Below are 23,085 nucleotides of genomic sequence, written 5' to 3'. Positions count from 1 at the left end.
TGATTGATTGATTTGGTGTTTTAAGTCCACTTTATGCACAGTAAGGCTAATTGGGACTGGACCTAGTTTAAAGTGGGATCCGAACCACTATGTGCCTCCACCGGATATCGAACACGGGAAAACAATGATTGAATCGGTCACATGGCTGCACCATATCATTTGGTTTATGCAGGTTGAATTTTCTATTTTAAGTTGTGTAACAATTTCTGTAAAATACTCAAATTGTGGGTTTTATAAATCTCATAAATCTTATTCTCCATTCACAAACACTGCTTAAATGCATATTTATATAATTTAACTTATTACACTTAATGAATCAATGTGCTAGCTTTCCGTTATTTCGAAAACTGAACTATTAAAAATATAAGGACAGTTTAACATATTGTATTAAAAAAAACATCAATTATTACTTATTCATCCAAACTATTTGTAGGGGATTATGATGAACGATTTTCGAGAGGTAATGCATCCATGGTCTTGAGGTGAGGTTATTAAAAGTAGGTTGCGTTCCAGTTTGGGGTATTCATTATTGTCAAGTTTGCTTGTTTTGTGTAGTGAGAGTGACATTCTTGCACAAATTACAAATGGATGAAATTATATATAAATTCGCAAGGTCCAGCATTCAGAGACAAAAGCTTCTTTTAAGATCTTCATAGTAAAGTTCACTTTAGTAGCAATGCTGTCTTGTTAATAAACATTAATTTGAAAACAGCACATATGTTCTACTTCTGATATTTTTTTTTCAATGAGTAATCAGAAAACAAAGCAAAAAAAGTAATATGATTTACCATTTACGTGATACTCTGAGAACTTAAGATTTCTTGTCGTCATAAAAATGTACTGTGTAAGCTGTGGTTCAATAAGTTTTTAGTTCTTACTAGGAAAACAATTGTACATTTTGTTCATATACATCTTTTAATGAATGAGCACATGTCTTTACTAATATTCATTTAATTATGATTACCTATTGTGTTTCCAAACATGCAGCATATTTTCTCTTAACAGAACTCGCATATTGTTATTTCATATAAATTTAAGCAGATTAAAAATCATAATGCATTTTATGACATAAAATATGTTAAGAGTTATCTTTATATCCATACCATGTAGTTTTATGTGGCAATTCATCTATCCCCTAATTAATGGTAAACCTTGCTCATACTAGATGCAAAACAGATCATCGAGTCTTCACTTTGCACTACACAGTACTTGATGTAATAATAATAATAATATGTTAGATAAAGAAAAGGAATAACTCAGGATGGGGAGTATCAAGTGAAGTGTTCATTAAAACTATATATATATATATATATATATATATCAGAAAACACTATCCTAACTAAATACTTTATGGGGATTTTGACATGAACTTGGGGGGGGTGCTTCATTGGCTTTTGGGGGGGATGCATCATTAGCTTTTAGGGGGGATTGCGCCATTGGCCTTGGGGAGGATGGGCACCCCTGCCAATAAATCATAGCACACGCACACAATGCAAGTCCTAGTTTCTTCTTCCTGATGGTCACCAACCAATGGAAACATAGGCAATAATCAGTCATGTGTTGTCAGCCAGCATTTACATGTGAATTTTTCCAATCCTGTGGGCCTTTGGACCGTGCTGTATCTGGTTGCTGTTTCCTCATATTAATTAGGTGTGGGCATAATGAACTACATTACAAGGGTCGGCCGAACAAAATTTCGCCCACTAGGCATGACGTAGCTGCTGGTGAAGAGAATAATCGGGATACAATGGCATAGCTTTCCGATAATTCGATTCAATATATATTTTTTTCAATAGTACCTTCAAGTTAAGTGCAAATATATTTGGAATGCTCTGTACTACCATTTTAAACTGAACACTCCAAAAGACTTATACTGATTGGTTGTTTAAATTTCTGGAGAACAAAGCTTATAATGAGTATGTGTCTTGACCTGAGCACATATTATTACTGAAAATCTCTTTAATAAAATATGCTAAAGTTTTTTTTAAAAGTGAATATATTCAGCATCTAGAACTGTGTCTATACACAGATATAGGTAAAGGGTATCAGGGGGTGGTATGGTCCAACTTGATCTCTAAATTTTACAATAAAGAAGGTAATGTAAAATTCATCTTCCTATTTCACTTGAGATCTAACACTGACATTACATTTTCACTGATCACAGAAGCTTTTTAAAACAACTATTTTAGAAAAAACTAATATTTTGCTGAAGGTGTAGATCTAACTTTTGACGAAACTATAAAGCGAGGTTATTAGAAGTATAGGCATATTAAGGGCATAATCATAGACATATAGTACTAGAATGGAAAAAAATATTGGTACTTAAGCTGTGCTTAGCAGAGATGTCAAACGTAACAGTGATGTGAGTTACGGATGAATACAAAAGACTCTTGGAAGCTACAGCTGATAGTGTTTTCAGAGGCCATCACATTGTCCAATAAAAGCTTCAATGAGATTTGCATTTCCAGTCTGATACTAAATCTCTGTGGTGATCATGACTCGTAAAAGTAAACAATTGCCAACAGGGAGGTAGTCAATGCAAAAAACATGAATGTCTGGATAAGATAAGTGTGATGAAGTTACTTTGAACTAAATATTTTAAAAGCTGAATAGCAGCCTCGATTTCATGAGGACTGAAAATAAGCCTAATTTCAATTTTTTGTTTAGTCAGAATTTTAGCGAATGTCACATTTTTACATATAACAAATGCCTGGTTAAGATATCTAATGCTCTAGGTTAAATTCTTTCTGACATGTACGTAGCATACTAAAGACATTAGAACTCGGGGCCTCCCCGATGGCGCAGTGGTAGCGTCGTCGCCTTGTAGTCAAGGGGTCCTGGGTTCGATACTCGGTGGAGGCACATGGCACAGTGGTTCAGATCCCACTTTAAACCGTAGGTCCAGTCCCGATTAGCCTTACTGTGCATAAAGTGGACTTAAAACACCAACTCAAACCAAACCAAACATTAGAACTCTACATAAACTGTATCCTGTTAGCAGAGAAGGCAACAGAAGAAAACCCCCAAGATCAACCCTTTTGCTTAATTCTTGCATGAAAAGTGTCACTTATCATCATTATTCAGAGAGTCATGATCTATGATGTGGATAGGACTCTTGAATAATTGAATGAGGTTCAGAATTATTTTAACACTAACTAACTGGATCTAGAAGCAGAGCTAAACTGGCACCTGGTGCAGACCACATCCTCCCACTATTTGTTCCTACATTAAACACCTGCTTTATGTCCCATTTAAGATCACCACCATTACTGGCACTTCAATAACAATCAATATCACGAAATTTAAATTATATATTATTCCCAGTGCTCGAAAAATCTCCATCAGAGCTAGGTGCCAGCTCTGAAATTCAGGCGCCAGGAAACCACCTACTGGCAATTGTGCATACTATAAGAAGTTGAGCATCACCATATTCAAAGCATTGCTAAATCATGTGAGAAAGCAGAAAATTTGGGGTTGGGGGACAAAAGAGTACGGAATAGTTACTGATTCTATTAAATATTCTCAACGTTGATAAAAAAAATCATAACACCATTAAGCCTTGTTTCCATGATATGAAAAACTCAATATGCTGACCAAGGCAGAAATTTATTTTATTTTAAAACATAAACTAAACATAACGTTTCAAACTTGTAGCAAGGTCTTTTGTATATCCAACGACGAAAGAAACAGTAGGCGAATTGTCCACCACCATTTTCATTCAGTCTGAATTACACGATATGAGGACACTGAATTGAAATAATGACTTCCATAAGCAAAGAACAACGCATGCTTCGAACCAACATAGTTTCATTCCTTAAAACAACACAGGATGTAGAATAAAAAAGTAAATAAAATAGCGGTGGACAGTTTGCTTACCATTATCTTTGCCGTTGACTTCACTTGGTGCAGAGTCTGAAGAAGACCTTGCTAGACGGTTGAAATGTTACGTTTAGTTTAGGTTTTAAAATAAAATAAATTTCTGCCTTGGTAAGCATATTGAGTTTTTCAAAAAAAATATTTGCTAACTTGCTATACTGCAATTTGAACTTAGAATCTTCAAAATTTCGTACATGCAAACTTAAAAGAACGGCAACATTACAGCAAAAGATCACAGTCACCAGGCTGAAATTTTTAGTCACCATGGCGATCTGGCGACTGGGATTTTTCGAACCCTGATTATTCCTGTCAAATATCCGTGCAAGATGAGTTCGGCGAGCCAGACAACTTCAAGTCGACTGAAAATCTTGCACATTTTGCGATCACGAAAGTGACATCATGTCTTGCAGCAGTCTGCGAGTCCAGCAAGCAATAAAGTATATTTTATTAAATTGAATTCATAATTCATTAGCAGTTCTTTGATAAAACCAGATATTTTCCATTTTTTTCAAGCTAGACATTTATTTTATTTTGTTTACAGCTTAGAATGCATGGATCAGGTGATTCCCCAGAAGTCTTGTGCTTTGTTTAATCTTTTGGTAATCCAGCTTGGACAATGAATGGATAAATACATATAGGTTAGGACTAAGAATCATGTTAAAAAAAGGCTTGGCATTAAGAGGCCATAGTGCAAAGTCAAACAAAAAGTGAGGGACAACTGGCCCCAGTCTCAGATGTCATCCCCCATTTTTTTAAAAGAGCATTCAAAAGATGTGCAAATTTTAGGAAACTGTAATTTTCGGGGAATTTTGAAAAATGAACGTTTCCCATTGAAGCATTAATTGTCACACATTGAGAACACATTCTTTGGTTTTCCTTATTACATATAAAAGTAACATATATATAAGCAAAAAGCAGTGGTTGAAGAGTTTTATGAAACCTATTCCATAATATGTTGAGGGGAAAATTAACATTTTCAATCTCCACTTGATGACAATAGTAACAACATTGTTTTGCGATTCAAGTATGTCATACCTTCATATGAGTATAAATGAATAAAAAGGAAGAACTGAATTATCATCTGTAGTTTTCAAGGAATGGCATGCAACATGGTAATGGTAAGACAGGTACACAGTCCGACAATTAAGTAATGAGACTGATTTTATATTGTCCCACGTGTGCATTCTATCTGTGAACCTGGCAACACCTCATGTACTGCCGAGCATGCTGGGAATTATTCCGCCATGTTGTGAAGGAGGTGCAAGGGTGTCGTCATGTAATAGCTATGGAGCAGCGAGTGAACATCAAGTTTCATGTAAGACATTCTGAAAACTGCTTGCGGGAATAAACATTTCTAGAATTCTAGTGGAGGACAAAACAGAGCATTTTCACTACGGTTCTTGTACGAACTGACAAATCGTTGAATGGAAGTCACTAAATTTACCAAGAGGCAAGAAAATGCAGCTCCAAAAGCCAAGAGTGAAGACAATTTGTGTTCTTTAACGACAGCAAAGGCATTATGCATCATATAATTGTTCCAGAGGGTGAAAAATTAGTTGTTACTATCGTAGTGCTCTGAATGTTATGGAAGAAAACTGACTGTATCAGACCTCAGTATCCTATCCTGAACCGGGCAGTTGGTTCCTGCTCCACAATAATACACGGTTCCATAGAGCAGTGGTTGTCTATGTATTCCTAGTCCAAAAACAAGTGAGAGTGTTGAATCATCGTCTCTACTCCCCTGATTTATCCTCCTGTGATTATTTCCCATTCCAAAAAGTGAAGCTGCTGCTGAAATTATGCCATTTTGACGAACACAGGACCATCCAACAGGATGTGAAATCCAATCCTAGTCATACCACATGAAGACTTGCAGATGTCGTATGGATCGTTGGCAAACCATGCCAATTGCTGTATTGATGCAGGATGGATGTACTTTGAGTAATAAACAGGCAATGTTAAATTATTTTGTTTCTTTTTCATCTGATAATGACTGTCTCATTACTTAATTGTCGGACTGTGTATACCAGCCATTTTGAGAGGAATACACATGCTGGCAAGACATATTTACCAGACAGTCACTGAAGGTTAAAGAAATTCATATCTCAGCTACCCAGTCCATCACTGAAAAATGAGAACTCAGAAAGATTATAAATAAAAATTTACTTGCTACATCAGTCTTCAGTTCAATTCAAATGAAAATACATTCTACACGTTTCACTTGTCTCAAACCTTTTCAAAGTTTTACAAAATGTGTACAAAGAAATTTTGTTTATAACACACACACTATGCATTACATTTTTGTGGAAATTCTACTACTTGGTTCACAAACTACTTTCAAACAAACTGCTGTCTATGACATAACAAAATATGGTTCAGTGAAACTGATTACTTTTTAAGAAATATTTTAAATATGAAATATATATATATATTTAGGAAAATGGTACAGTCTACATATTTGGTAAAAAAAAATTCCACAGTACATTTGCATGCAACGTCAACATCTTTCAACAAACACACTATGAATTTAGATTGATCAGTTGATCTGGCTTACTTTACTTCACTTTTCTGCCACTTTTTGTTAACCACAAAGATGAGGTCAATTAGTTACATGATGAAATTGATAAACGGACACTCACAAAGAGCACCATGTCCAGGTGGGGATTCGAACCTGGGACCCCTAGCATTGTAGCAGGCTGAGCTAATCATTCTGTCAAGATGGCCCGCAATATTAATTTAGAGTTAACAATGAACTTTCCTTGAGCAGTCGGGGGAACAATAGGTTAGCAAAACATACAAATATGTACAACATTGTCAAAAATTGATCTTTTTATTTTTAGAAAAAAGATATACAATACAAACTGACCCAAACTCCACTCTACACATTTAAATTGTTCAGAGTTAGAACTAGACCCATATTTATATTTGAATTGCTCTGATCTTTTAAAAATGTTAAAACATTATGTTACTACTCTGCATGTGTTGGTGTATACATAAGAAAATCTTTGGTATTAGAAATTTATAACATAGAAAATACTTGCATTTGGTACAAAATACATCACTACTTTAAGTTTTTATGTCACACGCACACACCACACATGAAGAATAATATTTGACTAGCGTACAATACCATTTGCAGTTATCATTTGTAGATTTGGAGTTGTTAAGTTCTATATTGCGACTTTTCACTGCTGCAATGTAATGTTACATTCCACTTATTCTTCTGAGTAACTAACATACACTACATCTCCACCAACATTAATTAGACACTGACCCTGCAGAAAAACAATAGAATTAATCAATTAATGATTATTGATAAAGATTCGACTGCAATATTACAAATGGGCAGTAGGTTAGAAAGAAATAAAGGAAACTAGGCTGTACAAGATGTCTCCACACAACATTGTCCAACATTCGCAGCCTTTCTAGGAATCCAAGACAAAACAACTTATCTCTGTAACGTTTTGCTTGATAAGGCCTTGTTTTGATGCTACAAACACTTGACAAATGACATTTCCTATCCCGTATGTTGCCACTGATAGTTGTTGTTATAATATATACTTTCTCTGGGAAAATTATACAAATTTTGGTTCGGTATGGACAAACGAAAGTGCTGCACACTGAAGTGTGAATACCTCTGATATTATTCTTTAACCTTAAGCAGACGAGTGGTACCTATGTTTTCCACAAACGATGATTGGTAGCTATACTTACCACCTCCATGTGGTAGTAATCCATGTGTCATTTCTTCAAAACTACACATATTTCAGTTCTGTCTTCTTTGTCCATTTGTATCATATGAAGATATGATATATAGACGGCTGATTGGGCTATATCCGACCGATTTGGCAATGCTGCTGCCACATGTGTAGTTACGCCAGAACCTTGAAACCAAGCGTACATCATGGCTCTTTTCCACGAAAATTTTTCATAGAACCGAATAGTGAAACAGTGTCGGGAAAATGGTTTAACCATCAGAGTGACCACAGCTAAAGATATCACGGTCAGGCACACACAAATAATGCTCATGCAGAAACATTCACCAACAAAAGGGGACCCTTCGAGGTTGCCAACAAGTGTCGCCTGAGGTGCTTCACAAATAGAAGTCCAGGAGAAACAACCACCCCAACGTGACATGGCCCAGAGGTTCAATGTGGCGCAGTCCACTGTCAGCGACATCATTCGTCGCCATCTTGGCTTGCAGTGCATACGTAAGGGCCGGGTTCACAACCTCGTCCCTCGCCACATGGCAGAATGCAAGATAAACTGCCGCAAACTGTACAAAAGACAATTGGTGGGGTCAAAATGGTAGATAGTTGTCACATTGGATGAGGCCTACATCTATCTAACGCGTAATGGTAACATTAGGGCAATTACTTACCGTGACACCTCTGCCAAGGGACGTACAGAGTTTTACCGCCAGTAACGAGAAAGTTTCCTGCAGGGAATCATGATTGTCGCCGGATACAGTTACAATGGGAAGTTGGAGATATGCAAGATGGAGAAAACCATAAAGGTGAATGCTGCCTGCCTCCAGGAATCCCCAATCTATTAGACAGACACCCCTAGTTTGTACAGAGCCAACAAGAACCAGGTGCAGATCTACATGGACAAAGCATCCAACCACACCGAATGATCATCCCTCTGATTTTATCAGAACATGGAGCAGGAAACAGGAATCCGTGTTATTCCCTTTCATGACATTCCTGTCAAAAGTCCTGATGCCAGTCCAATGGATTTCTGGGCATTTGGACTGTTAAAGCGACGTCTACAACATTGCCACCCCAAATCCTCACTGGTCTATGGAAAACCTGTAACGAGGAATGGGATAGAATTCCTGTGTGTGCTCCAACTTAGTTTGTTGCATTGGAAACTGGGACGTCGGGCGATAGTTCATAATGCTGGTGGTCCCATAGAACACAACCGGTGGTGGCAGCATGACTTTTCATAGGGTAAGTACACTTTACATATCTGTTGGATATAACCCGATCAACCTCTGTACTCAAATTACTAAACAATATACATCCATTGTTACTATTATGAACAAGTGAAATTTGAAAATGTCTTTGTTTTCCTCACAGAATGATGGGATAAATCTTATAAAATTATTCAACCACAGTTTTTTGTTGATATATTTCAGTCATACATATAATAACGAGAACAAAAGAACATCACAACGTGTGACAACTAGGGATCCAGCTTCCTGCTTTCAGGACCCAATTTTCACAAGTTAAAGAAGTATCAGCCTATTTTCAATGAAACGTTGCATATTTATAGAAATTTACCACTGCTACATTCTACATTATTAATTAACTTTTGTGGTAGCCACAAGGGCACACCAAATATCAATTTTTTGTGAAGTTTTGAATTTCTTCTTCCTTTAACTTTCAATATTGGGAGGTGCAATGTATAAATGTCACCTCCACAATTAGTTCTCAAGCTACGTTGGGTGTTTGTTTTTTCCTTTTTATTTTTTCTTTATTTCCTTCTTTCATTCCAATAACGTCAAGTTTGAAAACTGCATGCTTGAAAAGTCCAGTCCCGAGACACTATGCATGTATGTGAGGCTCTGTGCACTAAAGGTTAATACCAAAATGTAAAATCAGAAATACAATATCTGTACGGATTGTGATACATGCATGAAAGAAAGGAGTTAAACCAAATAACTTTACCCTGCCTGCATGTTTCAATACAGGTTGTTTTCCAAGAGTTCCTAGCATTGAAACAAAACCTGTGAGAAAAACATTACCAAGAACAGTTGTTTGTCTTGGTGTTCTAAACAGGCTGCGAAAGTTTGTCTGTGTCCTACGGTAACAATACTTCATCAATATCATTTAACATTAAATAACTGTCCATCCCATTCATATTTATATGGAGAGTTTGAAGAGTCAGAAGGGGAGGAAGGTCAAAATGGAAGGCCATAGGAGAGACAGCAGACAAAAATAAATGGTTGTAATTTTGCAAACTGCAAACCACTTGTTTTGGTCTGATGAGTCACAACACAGTAATTGGTACTTTGTCAGAATAAGACGATATACCCAAATTAGTAAAATTACCAATTCAATACAGCTATAAATAGACTGTATTTAGTACAAAATTATGACATTTTGTTATAATTTTTATGAATATACACATATAATTCACAAATTATGCTTTTGTGAAGTAAATTTCAAAATACATGGTGAAACCCATTGCAGTCTCTCATTTACATATATTAATTAAGAAGGTTAATTAACCATTTTTTCCTTCAAAGAATATCTGCAATTTTATATCAGATCAGTAGAATATCTGTTATTGGTAGTGTTAAATATTACTTCAGTAATTTAATATCAGCAAAAATTTTATATTGGTTCATCCCTAATCAAAAATCAGGAAGTTACTGCAAAATCCTGCCAACTTCTGACCCTTGTATTGATATTAAAGGTATAATTTGGACAACTTGATATATGAATAGTAAGCAAAATATCTAAATGTCAAAATACACACTCCAGCTGGATGAATTTCTGTAGAAGAACATTCACACACAGAAGCTTGGAAGATGACCTTCAGAATGAAATAGCACACATGACAGAGATAGGACAAAGCAATGAATGCACCGAATGCCAGCTATCAATGGCTGTACACAAGCTGAAGCCCAGTTCTGGCTCCTGCAACACAGAAATGACCCCATACCAACAACTCAAACCCAAACAGATTGCTTTTCCATACCAACCCACCACATCAAGGCAGTCAAACCATTCAACATCAGACTCGCACCACAAAACAGTATCCCAAATCGAAAGAGGCTATCTAACTTCAAGAGATATTACTAGAGGCACATATTTTGGGTAAATAAAAAAGCAAAATTTCGGTACAAAAACTGAGTCAATTTCGGGTTCAAAAGCAGTAAATAAAATGAAATAACGGTGTTATAGCGGTGAAAAATTGTATGAAAAGTGGTATATAAAAAGACATTTTGGTTTTAAAATTGTGAATATAATCCTAAATTTGATTTAAAAACTACACTTATTCCACAGAATTAACATTTCACTTCTAATAGCACATTTATGTAGTTATAAGAGTATTAAGTTTATTTCTGTGTAAAGGAGTCCATTTTTGCTTCTCCAATATTAACAGCAGAATTAATCAATTTTCCGGGAATTGCATAACTCACAGGATACTTCAGACTTCAGAAAGTGTCGCGTCGGTATATAAATGGTAAATTTCGTGTTTGAGAGTTAATTTCGCTTTTTGAAGTTCATTTCGCATTATTTCGTGACAAAACAGGGCCACAAAATGCATCTCACACCTTTCAAAAACATGAAAAATTAACACTACAATGTGTTTTTTCAAATTTCGTTTTTTCGTCAAAAACGAAATATGCATGCCCCTAGATATTACTTATCAAAAATCCTATCCACTGGTGTCTACATGGAGAACAACTCGGGCCTCTCACAACACCTCACATCCCACAAACCACTCCATCTCCTCCGCATCCACACTTCATTCAAATGTCTCCCTCATGGAGAACATCATCAAAGAAATACATGTTGTAATCCAACAGTAACCACTGTTAAATTCAGAAAATGGACAACCACACCTGACCTGGCAACCTCTGCTTCAAAAAATCCCAGACAGCAAGAAGAGATTCTAACCTCCCCTACAACTCCCTACCACACATTCAAACCATGCTGCTCCAAGCAGAACAATGCAGCAAAAAGCACAACCTGCCCATCACCACCTTCCAGAGCCACCATATGATGGAAACAAGAACTGTCAGCAGAAAGCGCAGCAGACAATGCAAGGCAAGAAACAACCAACCAGCACCATCAGATGAGAGAAATTGGAACTACCACCAGCTGGGAACAAATAAAGCAGTGATACACTACCATCTCCATTTCAGATGGCATAACCTCTGTTAATGAAAGCAGAAGCTCTTCGAAATTAATCTGAAAAAACAACAATTCAATATGCAATGCTGAAAACAAGAAACACAACTTGTGCAATATATAAACTCCACTTAATGCACCCACCATGAAATGAACCATTAATTTTCTTTCATGACATATTTGCAATTTTATACAGCACCCTTTATGGTCAAGGCATCCATGGAGCAGCGGCTAGCATGGCAGGAAGTATGATTGCATCTGCCGGCAAACTGGATGCAACATACGCGTAACTAGAACTGCTAGCTATGTAATGAAATAAGCTCGTACAATTACATTGACAGTTACAATTAAAATGAGCACGTACCTTGTTACAAGAGGTGTTGGAAACTATGTACTCCTGCATCCACACATATACGGCATATTTATAGGAAATTTTCACTAACATGTATCAGTTCCTCTTCCGAAATTGATCAATTTCTCTCCTGATATTTTCTTTCAATTCTTCTAATGTATGGCTTCAGGTTTAAAAGCTTGGTAGCTTGCCACGCAGACATCATCAAAATGTCTGTTTCTTGTGCACGGCATCGGAGGGATTTTTGATCATACTTCAACGTCGTCTAGTTCTCCTCATTAAGCACATGCCATTTTAACCTTTGTTTATCAAGAAGAGACCCTGATTACCTAAATTTGTTCACAAGTGTCCGAACACTGTCTCTGTGTGAAACAGGAACATCTGGGAATTCTGCTGCCAAAACGTATTCTAACTTCCTTACAAGAATTCATAATGACGTAAGAGTCGTACATAAAAATGATTTGTTTCAAATTGTACAGATAGCATGGCATTATTGGACTGCAGAAAAGCACCAGTAATACGTAATCTAAAAGAAAACAATCTAGTACACTTGTTAACACCTTAACACTTCACAAACATATGCAAACTGGGCACCAGTTAACTGAATACTGAAGCACTGACGCATACAGTGCCAAGGTCAACATACAATTGGTACAGCTGTGGGCCTAAATACCAGCAGACGCAATCCCATTTACCAAACTGAAAGCCGCCGCTCCACGGATGCCTCAACCTAAAAAGGCACTGTATAAAATCAGTAGAATATCTGCAAATTTTACATCGGTACTTAATAGTATTGGTTACAATTTCATATCATAAGACTATTCATACCTGATTTTTATGAATATTATGGAGCAGTACACATTCGGAGATAAAGTAGGATACCATTGCATTTCCTCCAAGAGCAGTTACATGTGCTCGTACTATTGCTAGAACTTCAGTGACAAAGCTGTGCACAAATCCACTCAACCCTCCACTCTGAAAGAAACAAAACACTACTTATAGACATTGCCTTTGATGTGAGCAATATTACATGCAAGGGTGCATTAGAAAGACAGTGATTCAGAAAGTGTTAACATTTTCAAATGCTAATATATCATAATATGTAAAAAATTATTTCTAAGTAGAACAGATGTTAAAGGACTTTGACTTTACATAGTTTATTGCAGGCTCAGAATTACATCTGGTGAATGGCTTTCTTAGTTGTAGGTCGTAAAGCTGTTGCTATGCTGATCAAGAGTAAATAATATCATATCTATTCAATGAGTCACCTGTTCCTATGTGGACCAAGAGAACATCCTCTTGTGTAAACAATAAGTCACCAACCCATGCCACCTCCCCCTTCTCCCTCCACTGTGTTTAGCATACCAAAGCTTTCACTCTTTAACCACATAATTTATTCTGTAATAGTAGAAAGCGAGATCAAAATTACATAATGGATTTGCAGTGCTCAGGAAGTTATTTTCTATTATTTCTCACCCAACAAATACTGCTGATATGCATCCCATGTGACGGAAGGTTATAACCAACCAAAGGTTGGGTATACATCCCCAATACATACAGGCAGCACTCCACTCCAACCAAAGTACAAGGCCAATTCAATCCAGGTAAAATTAATAGGAATAGACATTCCCAGATATGTTAAGATTAACAGAAATTAGGCCTAATTAGTAAAAGTATGATAAAACATCAAAATATTAAGTAAATAATAAGCCCCAGACCAAAATTCATTGGTTATCAAAAAGACAACCTTTGTGGATAAGCAGAATTCAGAGAGCACATGTTGCTTTTCATGCAAATTTTTTATTAATACATATATTTTCAGGATAACATTTGTGCAAGCACAAATTAACTTGCTTTCCCTGAAAATAACTCCAAGTCACAATTATATGTGCAAACAAACCACAAAAACATCAAAAAATCGATGTTTTTGGACAAAAGACAATCGGTCTCACAGCACCAGAGCCATCTGGTGAGAGTCAGTGGAACTAGCCCTGACTAGACTGCCATCTATTGGGCTTCTCAAGGTACTTGATGAAGGCAAGTAACCCAAGGTGCTGTGAACCAATCAGATGGCCTCATGGGCGTGGCTACCAGACAATGAGTCTGAGATAGCTTTTAACATGAGAGGAAGCCATCTTGATTTCACTTTGTGTTGAGATTTAGTACAGTTCACATCGCTCCAAGTTTTTGGGCCTGAGTAGGCCAGTGGAGAGAGGACAATGGAGTAGCCATTGTACTCCCAACATGTGAAATATCTACTAAGTGCTTGGAAATAGTCCAGTAGTGTATAATATGAACGAATTACAGCACTTAAAGTGCCTTAAAGTGCATGGAACTAATATCCATGAAAATTCGGAAATTTTCAAAACCACATGGTGAGGACAATGAGCCCTCAGGAAACCATGATGCTTTGTATCCAAAGACATCTATGATTATTCGGCCCATCCTTTGTCATACAGCTCCCTGAAACAGTTCATGTGCAAGCCAATACCCATATGTATTAAGATATCGCTATATTTTTAGTGCAAAATCACAGAAATCCCCCCATTTATAGTTGGAGTGATAAGTGTTTATCGCCAGGCCCATGTGTGATGTGATGTAGGCAGAATATGTAAGTACCATGTTTTTATTACCCATTTGTTGGTTCTAAGTGTAAAAGCGAACCTATAAGTTTGTGCAGTGCTTGTATATAGTTAAAAGTGATAATACCCGGAATATTAAATGTGTCTTTCCAACATCTTGATTTATCAATTCATATTTGGGCGGGTAAGTCCGGGAAGCGTACTTCTCGCTCCGGAATAACTAGGCTGAAAGTCCCTATGATAAACCAGCAATCATTCCTCGGAATGGATGCTGGTCTACTGGGGACATCCTCCATGTTAATGGTCACTGGAGGACAGCGTAGAGCTGCACGGGGATGGGTGCATCCAGGTTGCATAGCAGGGTAGTTTCGTAGGTTCAATCAAGCCCAAAGTGGGTGAGTAGGTTAGGTTCACCTATCCTATTGTTCGGCAACGTAACCTGGAGGCACGTATCCCTGGACCAGCCGCGTAGACGAAGCCATTCAACTCCTGAATCTATCGTCTGTCTTTTGTCGCTCGCGGATCGCAAGGTGCATGCTCGAATTCCGCCAGAGTTGCACTGCTTTTCTTGGTGTCGCAGAACATTACATGACAAAGTGAAAAATCATGTGAAATGGCCTTCAAACTTTTATACGTGATTTTGCTCATTCCTTCTTTACTTTTTCTAAAAGAAGTTCAAAATATATACTTTTCCGTGACTAATGTAACATTTATACAAGGCACATTCAGGACCTTCAAACAAGCAGTTAGCAGCACAAGGTTTCTTTCATTAAGGAATTTACACACTCCATATTTAATTATTTAGCAATACATTTTAATTATTGTTTTCTTCTTCCTTACGTTTTCTTTCATCCACGGCACCATAGAAATCAGAACGTTCCTTCATTTTGTGATGAACTTATTTCAACTGCATTTCACGTTAGTGGTGTTATCTTGAATGGAATACTGTTGCCATATTCAGAAACTGCAGATTTAAGCTTTACAATGATATATAACATGATGGGGTTCCGTAAACATGAAAAATCAATGCAAGTGTCCCAAAATCAAGGAATGACCTTGTATGGTTTCATGTTGGCTGTCTGAATTCTTCCGTGCATAATATGAACCACATTTCTTGGGGATGAAAATTTTGAAAAAAGTGCACATTATACATGAGTAAATACGGTATTTCTATTTGTTAGTGGTTGCTAAAACTTTTAGAAATATTTAAATTGTAAAACTTTGTGTCAGATTAGCATATATGCATATTTGTAATCATATCAATAACCCATGCCATACATTAACTTTGAATGTGGGTAACAAAGAGAGATCATCTAGGATTGTCAGTAAATTAGCAAGATGTAACATACATAGTGATATTTCATCAACATGATGTAAGACAGAGACAAATGAGAACCACAGTTTGTCTTTTATCATTTTCTCCCCCTTTATTCAAAGAAGTGTGCAAACTTGATTTTTGCTTTCGTTGAAATCAAGAAACCTGGGAAAATTATATGCATGGAAATATTTAATTACTGAACCTACAAACTTGCAAGTATATATATATATATATATATATATATATATATATAAAAATCAAATAAGGTAAAAGGAAACACTCACCGGACAGTAGGAAAATTCAAAATTTTCGCTAATTTATAGCATCATCGGTGTGAGAAGAAACAGAAGACGGAACCGGAAGTTGGGGTCCTGCAGAGTTGCCAGGTCCCCATTGAAGAAGAAGCGGTGCGTAGAACGAAAGAAACACTGTTTCGTCACCAGGCTCGTCGTAAACTGTGAGTGTGTAGGATGAGTTGGGAGGGAGGGCGGGAGGGTGGGTGAGGGTTGGGCATTACTGGGTGGCCTTGTTCAGGCCAGGTGGAGTGGTTGCACTCATGGCCGATATATAGGCCCTCTCCCATCTTTTGCGAACAGAGGTGTTGGCTGGTTGGGGTAGGAGGTGGATGATCGCTACCCGGAAGCAGTCCACTACCACCAAGAAACCTGCTGCCACCAACCCACCTGCACTCATCACCCAATATCATCCCCACCTCAACAAAATCAGGCACACACTGCACTCTCTTCTCCCAATCCTCCACAGTGATCCCGAAACCAAAAACATATTTCCCGACAAACCCAGGGTGGTTTTCAAACGCCCCCCTAACCTCCAAAACATCCTGGTCCACAACACTCCTTCACCACACATCCAACACCCCCCTGCCCATAAATGCAACCGACCCAGGTGCAAGACCTGTCCCATCCTCATCACTTCTCACACCCTCCAGGTGCACACGGCTACTGGCAAATTTACCCTCCATCCCAAAGGGACCTGCCATGCCTCAAACCTTATCTACATCCTCACCTGCAACATCTGTGGTGATTTTTACCTGGGGGAAACATCAACGGCCCTCAACCTCCGCATCAATAACCACCGCTCCTCCACCCACAACCTGGACTTCACTGTCGCTGTCCACACCAACCACCACAACATCAGTTTCAACGACTGCTTCCGGGTAGCGATCATCCACCTCCTACCCCAACCAGCCAACACCTCTGTTCGCAAAAGATGGGAGAGGGCCTATATATCGGCCATGAGTGCAACCACTCCACCTGGCCTGAACAAGGCCACCCAGTAATGCCCAACCCTCACCCACCCTCCCGCCCAACTCATCCTACACACTCACAGTTTACGACGAGCCTGGTGACGAAACAGTGTTTTTTTCGTTCTACGCACCGCTTCTTCTTCAATGGGGACCTGGCAACTCTGCAGGACCCCAACTTCCGGTTCCGTCTTCTGTTTCTTCTCACACCGATGATGCTATAAATTAGCGAAAATTTTGAATTTTCCTACTGTCCGGTGAGCGTTTCCTTTTACCTTATTTGATGTTTACTTAGCCCTTTTGGCTCTCCTTGCTTTTATCCATTATATATATATACCTGTTGATAACTGGTTGAATGTCAACTTTTCATGCTATTTTACCTTAGTATTACTTACAAACTCACCTCTCTTATAGCGGTGCTTTCACGTATGAAGAAAAAATTCAAATTTCCTAAGTATTTTTCAATTTTGCCTCCAGGAATATAACATAAAGGTGTTATGTCCACACCATATCTCTCTTTTGGAGGTGTCTGCAGAAAAAAAAAAGAAATTAGACAATTTTTTGTTGAAATCCATTGATTTCCAACACATTTTTATTTATTTATTTATTATTACCTTCAACAGAAGTATATCCTCCAATGACAGAAGGTGTACACAATGATGATAATAGTAATGAATATTAATTACAAAATAACAAAATTACAATACAACTACAATTACAGTAGGTACCATATGAAATCCAGTTACAAACTGTATTCATTACATAAGTATAGACATACAGTTAGATATAAGTATCGTATCGTACCCAAGGTATTGGGTAAGAAGTATAAAGTCTTAGCATAGAAGGAAGCAGAGAAAGGAATGGGGAATAAGCAATTAGGCAAACGTTAGGCAAGTGACTTGGGAGAGGGGTATGGAATGAGCGTTGGAATACGGTGGACAGTGGGCGATTGGCGAGAATACGAGAGAGAGTAAGGTCTGCGGACTGTGAGAGAGGAGCAAAGTGGAGAACGAATATTGGACGATGGGGTGTGATTGAATCGATGTCTGACAGGAAGGTCAGACAAGTGACATTTGAAAGGACAAGTGTAGGAACAATCTTCATCTATTTTGTAAGGCAAGTAATAGCCTTTTCTAAACCAATTCATATCGGTTCAGACATGGAGAGTATAAAACCCATATCTAACTTCAGTTAATTTCTATCGCCATTCCTTTAAATGTAACCTTTCACATACATTATACTTTAGGCTAAGCAAGTAATAACCATCTGAGAGATGAATGAGAAATAACTACATCACCTAATTCAATCAAGAGGTTCTTGGTTCGATCCCAATGCAGTTTTTAGTGTAGCACTACGGTATAGACATATAGTTTAATTTGCTTTGTTGGTGAGGAAATTGTGTACCCACAAAAAAGACCTTTTTCAAAGGAGATTTTGTTTTATTTTATGCTGTAGGAATCTCATTTAATTAACCCGTCTACAGATTGGTCTACAAGTGAAATATAATAATCATTAAATACACTTTGATGTACGTAATAACCTGAAAATTTATGAATACAATATACGAATCTAATTTCTACTTACATGTGATTTTTTAAGAGTGGGTTTCATGCGTCCATGAAGCTTTTGCACAGGATTGGTTGAAGCATTCTCAGGTACAATATAGTCATCTAGCTTGAATATCATATCTGAATCATCTGAAATAAATATATCCATTATATTTCACATTAGAAAAAAGCAAAGCAATACTATAATAATAATTCATAATAATAAGAATATTAATAAAACAATAGTTGAACCTCGATTGTACATTTTTCAAGTAGTTAAAGAATTATGATGTGTTAAATGCATAATCCAGGAATGTAAAATCTGGGTTTCACTGTATTATCATTATATTTTATTAATACAGGGTGGTCCAAAAGTCAGTTTCCCCTAGGAGAACAAAATTATGATACTTGTAGTAAGGAAATGTATATTTATTGCTGGAGAAAGGTAAGAGAACTCAATCGACCAGTCTCTACACAGATAACACTAATGCTTAACACTGTTTGTCTGGTGGAACTCTTCAACACTATAAATTTCATTCTTAGACTTTTGGGCCACCCTGTATAATGTTTCATAATATTTACTGTTATTTTACACAGCTGATATCACTTTCAATTGATAGCAATATCAATGTGGATATACAAGCTAATTTCTGCCATCTTTGAACATACTAATGTTTGAAAATTGTTTTGAGCATACATATTATAATGTATGTATGTATTTGAACTGCAACTACATCAGAGCCTCCCTAGTAGTGTACCTTGTAATAAAGGGGTCCTGGGTGCAATTCCTAGTGGATGCACATAGTGGTTCAGATCCCAATGTAAATTGTTGCACCAGTCTCAATTAGCCTAGCTGGGTATAAGTGGGCTTATAACAAATGAACATTGCATTGCAACTACAATGAGCCATGGTAGCTTACTTGTTAGGGCATCTGAGTACCATGCGAGAGACCCGAGTTCAATCCCCAGCAGGGGAGAACCAGGACTTTTTCAACCTGTTCAAGCAGCTCTGGTGCCCACCCAGTGTCGTATAAAGTGGGTACCTGGAGGAAAATCTGGGGGGTAAAGGCAGCCAGGGGCATGGTGCTGATCACATCACCCCCAGCTTGGCACAGATCAAGAAAGTGTGGGGCCCTAACACAACATCCCCTATACGCCTTCATGGCATGGTGCAAAGCACAGGGGAGCACTTTACTTTTTTTATTGCAACTTTGCTGTAAATTTTTCATCGATTCGATAATAAATATATTTTTTAAAAAAAAATTGACATTTCATCATGAAATCTCTTTTGAAACATATTTTTGACACAGAATTAATTGAAATTCCTTTACTAAACTCATTCCTTAGTGCAATAGCCCATTACAAGTGAAGCCATGCCAAGTGGCTCTATAGGAGGGATATGGTAAGTAAGCAAAGTTCCATCAAACATCACATCAAAAGATGAAAAATGTACAAATTTATTCATTACCTGTTTTCTTCATGGTTTCTTTACTTGACGAACTTGTAAACATCTTCTTCTTCGATTTCAAATTGTTGCGTTTGTCTTCAGGGTCACCTAGCCCAAGAGCCATTCCTGCAAAGAAAATTCCACAGTACAATATTTCAATGCACATTTGGTTTCTTCATATAACTTTTTTGTTTTGTTTCATAACTGTGTTTTTTTGCTAACACATCTTCTATCACTGTTGGATATACCATGTTATTGCTTGATTGTAAAACTTATGCATTTTGCATAATTTCGAGGGTATTTAGGATCCTCAACAAAAGGGTTGTGAGTTTTCTTTGCAGACCAGATGTTTTCTCCATTACCGCCTCTCACCACCCATACACACATACATACACAAATATTAGGTACGTGCAAAAGTTCTGCCCGTTTTTGGTGTGAAGAGAAGTGTCAACAACACACACTGTAACTTACCTAGGACTGTGCATAATTGCCATCACAATTGATGACCTCTTGCATCTTGCTGATAGGAGATGAATCCCGCACCAATAAAAGTCCTGAGGTTTGGAGTCCAAGAACTGTTGTAAGGCAGTTTTCACAGCCTCCACATCATCAAAAATTATCTGAACGAAGGAGTTCTGCAATGCGTGAAACAGGTGGAAATCTGTAGGGGCCAAGTCAGGAAAATAGGGCAGGTGGGGTAAAACCTCTCAACCAAAGTCCATTAAGTTTTGATGTGTGATGACAGCAGCATATGGCCTGTCATTATCATGGTGGATGATCACCCCTTGTTGATTGACGAGACCTGGCCGCTTCAATCACAATGATGCTTGCAGTCTGTCCAATTGTTCACAGCAGAAGGTAGCATTAATGGTTTGATTAGGTTGCAGGACCTCCCAGTGAATTACTCCATTGACATCTCATCACACTCAACAACACCTTGTTGGGATGGAGTTCTAGTTTGAGCGTCGATTGTGGTGGTTCAGAAATGTGGGACACAGTCCTGCGAAGCTTTACGTTCCGGTTTGTGATGTGTTTATGGCCTGGGACAATGCATGGTAAGAACTAGTCATTTTTGTAACGGTAAAGCAAGGAAACACAGGTAGCGACTCGCCCTTCTCGGTGATTTGCACTCCGCTGATGTCGAACCCAACAATCGAACTTTGTGATGAAACCCAGTGCTTTGAACCATCTTTCGACTGTTGTCCTATGAAGCTGGAAAGTGTCTGCTAATTCCACTAGGGTTGGCTTAGGGTTATTTCTTATGGCTTGTTCAAGATCCTCTACAGAAAACAATGCTGGATGTCCAGACCGTGGCTGATCTTGACAGCTTCTTTCTCCTTCCCTGAATATTTGAAACAAGCGACAACATGTGCTATCGTCAACTGCATCTGCCCCATACACTTGCCGGATGTTGTGACAGGTTGCAGCTGCAGTACTGCTTTTATCAAACTCAAAAAGTAAACAGTGTCTGATGTGTTCCTCATCGCTCCCCATTTCACCCATGCATTTTGCACATACCTAATATATTAATAGAGGCATGCACATTTCGTTTTTGATGAAAACACGAAATGTGAATAAACACATTGTAATGTTAATTTTTCATGTTTCTGAAAGGTGTGAGGTGCATTTTCCTACCCTGCTTTGTCATGAAATAATGCGAAATGAACTGCAAAATGCGAAATAGACTCTTAAACACGAAATTTAGACTTCATTTACAGACACTTTCTGAAGTCACAATTATCCTGAGAGTTATGCAATTCAAGGAAAATTGATTAATTTTGCTGTAAATATTTGAGAAGCAAAAATGGACCCCTTTATACCAGAATAAATGTAATATTCTGGTAATGACATAAATGTGTTATTAGAAGGGATATGTTTATTTTGTGTAGTAAATGTAGTTTTAAAATCAAATTTAGGATTATATTCACAATTTTAAAACCAAAATATAATTTTATATACCACTTTTTCACTGCCATAACAGCAAAATTTTATTTTATTTACCACTTTTGAACCCGAAATTGACTCTATTTTTGTACTGAAATTTTGCTTCTTTATTTACAAAAAATATGTGCCTCTATATATTAACAATATAAAGGGTTTGTGTGAGTCCAACGTATCCAAAAATTCTAATTTAATTCAATTCAATTAATTACATTTATTTAAAATATTTCATTTAAGGTGTCATTCATATACTCAAGACTCGAAATATATCTACAATCACAAGTCACAAATGTTATAGGATATACAAATCTACAAAAAATTGTTAATTGCATAAGAATTTTAAAAACTCAAATTTACCTATTCAACTTCAAGATATCTTTTCTTGCAATAATTTTTGCATGTCAGATAGAATGCTCTGCATAGGACACTAACAAAATAAACGGATTTAGAGAATTTTATTTCCCATGTAGCTTTCTATTATTTCACAAAAAAAACTCTCTCATTCGCTTTCTGGCTCTACAGCCCTTGGAGGGCCTTGGCCTCCTCCACAATCAGCCTCCATTCCAATCTGTCAGCAATTCTTCTCCTCCATCCTTTAATTTTCATCATTCGCAAGCTTGCAGCGACGTCATCTATCCATCGAAGTCGTGGTCTGCCCTTTCTTCTTGCGTGATGAAGCTTATCTTTCAACATTCTTCTTGGCATCCGGTCATCTTTCATTCTCTCCAAATACCCCAACCACTTTATTCTCTGGGCTTTGACAAATCTCACTACACCCTTGCCTTTTATTAAATCATTTAGCTCTGCATATAAATTTTAAGCTTTGTATTTCTTGTGATCAGTCTATTTCTGAACAACTGCTTATTTGCAAAATATGCACGATTGCCTGTCTG

General features: G+C 37.4%; 1 protein-coding gene across 3 annotated transcripts in view; it reads right to left on the bottom strand.

The window, feature by feature from the left end:
- Positions 1-6,041: 6,041 nt before the first annotated feature.
- LOC145985295 (C2 domain-containing protein 5) overlaps positions 6,042-23,085 on the bottom strand; it is a 100,888-nt gene continuing 83,844 nt past the window's right edge. For all 3 annotated transcript variants that reach the window (XM_083119136.1, XM_083119137.1, XM_083119138.1), the window contains 5 exons: positions 20,273-20,377; positions 18,842-18,954; positions 17,661-17,786; positions 12,925-13,071; positions 6,042-7,151 (listed from right to left, as the gene is read on the bottom strand). In XM_083119136.1, the coding sequence (XP_082975262.1) occupies positions 7,092-7,151; positions 12,925-13,071; positions 17,661-17,786; positions 18,842-18,954; positions 20,273-20,377 (551 nt within the window). In that variant the 3' untranslated portion in view covers positions 6,042-7,091. The remainder of the gene's footprint in view (positions 7,152-12,924; positions 13,072-17,660; positions 17,787-18,841; positions 18,955-20,272; positions 20,378-23,085) is intronic.

Source organism: Lepisma saccharinum, chromosome 3 (assembly GCF_977018435.1).
Source record: "Lepisma saccharinum chromosome 3, izLepSacc3.1, whole genome shotgun sequence".
NCBI classification, from domain to species: domain Eukaryota; kingdom Metazoa; phylum Arthropoda; class Insecta; order Zygentoma; family Lepismatidae; genus Lepisma; species Lepisma saccharinum.
Note: the sequence above shows the minus strand (reverse complement) of the source record. Positions and strands in the feature narration are given on the sequence as shown.